This window comes from Chelonoidis abingdonii, chromosome 11, assembly GCF_003597395.2.
Source record: "Chelonoidis abingdonii isolate Lonesome George chromosome 11, CheloAbing_2.0, whole genome shotgun sequence".
Classification (NCBI taxonomy): domain Eukaryota; kingdom Metazoa; phylum Chordata; order Testudines; family Testudinidae; genus Chelonoidis; species Chelonoidis abingdonii.
The window spans coordinates 25177440-25180043 of NC_133779.1; the positions used below are offsets into that span (position 1 = coordinate 25177440).

Here is a 2604-nt window from a genome sequence, read left to right on the forward strand (position 1 = left end):
TTCCCAGCCCCCCATAGCCAGCCAGTCTCTGCCCTGGGGCCCAATGCCCCCTAGACGGGAACGGGGGCATGTCCCATTCCCAGCGCCTCATAGCTAGCCAGTCCCTGCCCTGGGGCCCGGTGCCCCCTAGACGGGAAAGATCCCACGTCCCATTCCCAGCCCCCCATAGCCAGCCAGTCTCTGCCCTGGGGCCCAATGCCCCCTAGACGGGAACGGGGGCATGTCCCATTCCCAGCGCCTCATAGCTAGCCAGTCCCTGCCCTGGGGCCCGGTGCCCCCTAGACGGGAAAGATCCCACGTCCCATTCCCAGCGCCCCATAGCCAGCCAGTCCCTGCCCTGGTGCCGGAGGAGAGCTGGAACCCCCTAGAAGGGAAAGGCCCCGTGTCCCATTCCCAGCGCCCCATAGCCAGCCAGTCCCTGCCCTGGGGCCCAATGCCCCCTAGACAGGAACAGCCCCATGTCCCATTCCCAGCCCCCCTGAGCCAACCGGCCCCTCGCCCCTCACCTTTGCCATCAGGGCACTTGAGGTCGGGTGTGACGGTGGCCGTGATGTCCGGACACACGGCGTAGGCTGAGATGACCAATGTCCCTGTGGGGAGAAGGGATGGGGTCAGTGGGGAGGGGAAGGAGGCAGTCTGGGGGGCCAGGATTGGGGGCTCCGGGGGCAAGAGAGCCAGGACACCTGCAGGGGATGAATCGGGGGCCCTTTGGGGGGGTGAGGACTGGCTGCAGTGGGGGAAGTAGCTCTGGGGATGGACTTGGGGCGGCCCTGTTGCGCACACCCCTCTAACAGGGGTGGTTTGTGGGAGATGAGGCAGCTTGTGGTGCCTCAGTTTCCCCACGGACACACATGCTGAGCCCGGAAACGTTACGTGGCTGCCATGGAACGGGGAGGGCGGCCCAGGGACACAGGGGGGCTGGAGACAGAGGGGTGAGGGGGCCCACCCCCACACTCACCGGGCGCCATGACGATGTCTGTGCCCACGCGGGCTGCCATGCTGAGCGAGTCCTTGCCCCCGTCCACGGCCACCCCCAGCTGGGCCATGACGTCGCACATGGCCCCACAGGCGTCCACCAGCGCCGCCCCCTCGCCCGCCTGCTTGGCCGCCCACATCCAGTTCCCGCTGCACTTCACGTCCTGGGGGGCAGAGGGGTCAGCCATGGGGCTCGTACAGCCCCTTCCCCCCCGCCTCCCGCACTGCCCCATAGCCCCCCCGCACTGCCCCACAGACCCAGCTCTATGGCCCCCACTGCACTTCACGTCCTGTGGAGCAGGGGGTCAGCCACGGGCCCGTACAGCCCCATGCCCCCGCCTCCTGCACTGCCCCATAGCCCCCCTCGCACTGCCCCACAGCCTCAGCTCTATGGCCCCCACTGCTCATGTCCTGGGGGGGCACAGAAGGATTAGCCATGGGGGGAAATGTCAGACCCAGCCCAGCCCCCCCAGCACCCCAACCTCCCCCCCAAGCAGACCCCCCGCAGGGCCCACAGGGCGACTCACTCGCAGGTCGGTGACGCGGGCGAAGACCAGGTTGGTGAGCGCCTCGCCCACGGCCAGCCGGGCCCCCGCGCCTGGGTCGATCAGTCCCTTGAGCGGCTGCTCCCCGAGGGCCGTGGCCGCCCCCACCGTTTCGAAGGGGGACAGAGCCACCACGGCCACGTCGGCCAGGGGGGTGTGCAGGGGCCCCACGCACTGCTGCTGGGCCACCAGCCCCGTCACCGACCGGTCCACCTGCCACAGGGGGACACGGCTCAGGCGGCAGGAACCCTGCAGGCTGGGGGGACAGAGAGCTGGGGCCGGAGGGGGCATCACCCCCCATGGGACTTCGGCAGAGACGTGGGGTCGGGGAGGGGCAGGATGTGAGGTAGTGGAGATTCTCCCTTGTTATGCTGTACAAAAGCCTCACTGTTCTGCATGAACGCTGTGTGTGCCTCAGTTTCCCTGTGTGCTGCACCAGTGGCTGGGTGGGGGGAAGACGCGTGTGGGACTTTTCAGGGACGCTGTGGCCGCCCCTTCGAAACCCGAGACCCCGGAGGAGGGTGCAACCAGGTGACTCCTGCCGGAGGAGCAGCAACGGGCCGGGCAGGGGCCAGGCGGCTGGAAGGACTCAGTCTGGTTGGCTTGGGGTGCGGGGGGGGGTGCGGGGGGGGACCAGCCCTGGCCCTGGGCTCCCCTCCCCCAAGACGGACGTGGCTGAAAGTCCCTGATTTTGGTGCTAACGAGCTCTGCCCTATGCTGGGATCCTGTCGACTGATAAACCTGCTGTGTCCCCATCTGCCTGCGGAGCTGGGGGGCAGGGCCCTCTGGCTGCCCCAGGACCCCGCCTGGGCGACTCACTGGGGGAAGCGCACGGAGGGGCAGAGGGTGCTGGATGCTCCGACAGGGGAGGCTCCCCAGAGTCCTGCCGGGCTCCGTGGGGAGCAGTGTCAGAGCATCACCTGGGGACTCTCTGGCATGGGGCACTTTCCCCCCAGAAGGGCAGAGACACAGGGTCTGGGGGTGTGGGGACGCTGCCACCCAGGGGGCACGAGGCACGACCCCTCTGGTGGGGGTGGGCAGGGCACAGGGTCGGGGGTGTGGGGACGCTGCCACCCAGGGGGCA

The 2604-nt window shown here is 68.8% G+C and overlaps 4 protein-coding genes across 5 annotated transcripts in view; 2 read left to right on the top strand and 2 right to left on the bottom strand.

Moving 5' to 3' along the window:
• The window catches only part of LOC116836046 (uncharacterized), a 441820-nt gene that overhangs the window by 326216 nt on the left and 113000 nt on the right, over positions 1 to 2604 (top strand).
• LOC116836047 (uncharacterized) overlaps positions 1 to 2604 on the bottom strand; it is a 445785-nt gene that overhangs the window by 290663 nt on the left and 152518 nt on the right.
• The window catches only part of LOC116824745 (uncharacterized), an 864335-nt gene that overhangs the window by 182007 nt on the left and 679724 nt on the right, over positions 1 to 2604 (top strand). The window lies entirely within an intron of this gene.
• PFAS (phosphoribosylformylglycinamidine synthase) overlaps positions 1 to 2604 on the bottom strand; it is a 28524-nt gene that overhangs the window by 11582 nt on the left and 14338 nt on the right. The window contains exons 14-16 of the mRNA XM_075070658.1: positions 1503 to 1776; positions 959 to 1139; positions 507 to 590 (exon numbers count right to left, since the gene is read on the bottom strand). Of these exons, the coding sequence (XP_074926759.1) occupies positions 507 to 590; positions 959 to 1139; positions 1503 to 1776 (539 nt within the window). The remainder of the gene's footprint in view (positions 1 to 506; positions 591 to 958; positions 1140 to 1502; positions 1777 to 2604) is intronic.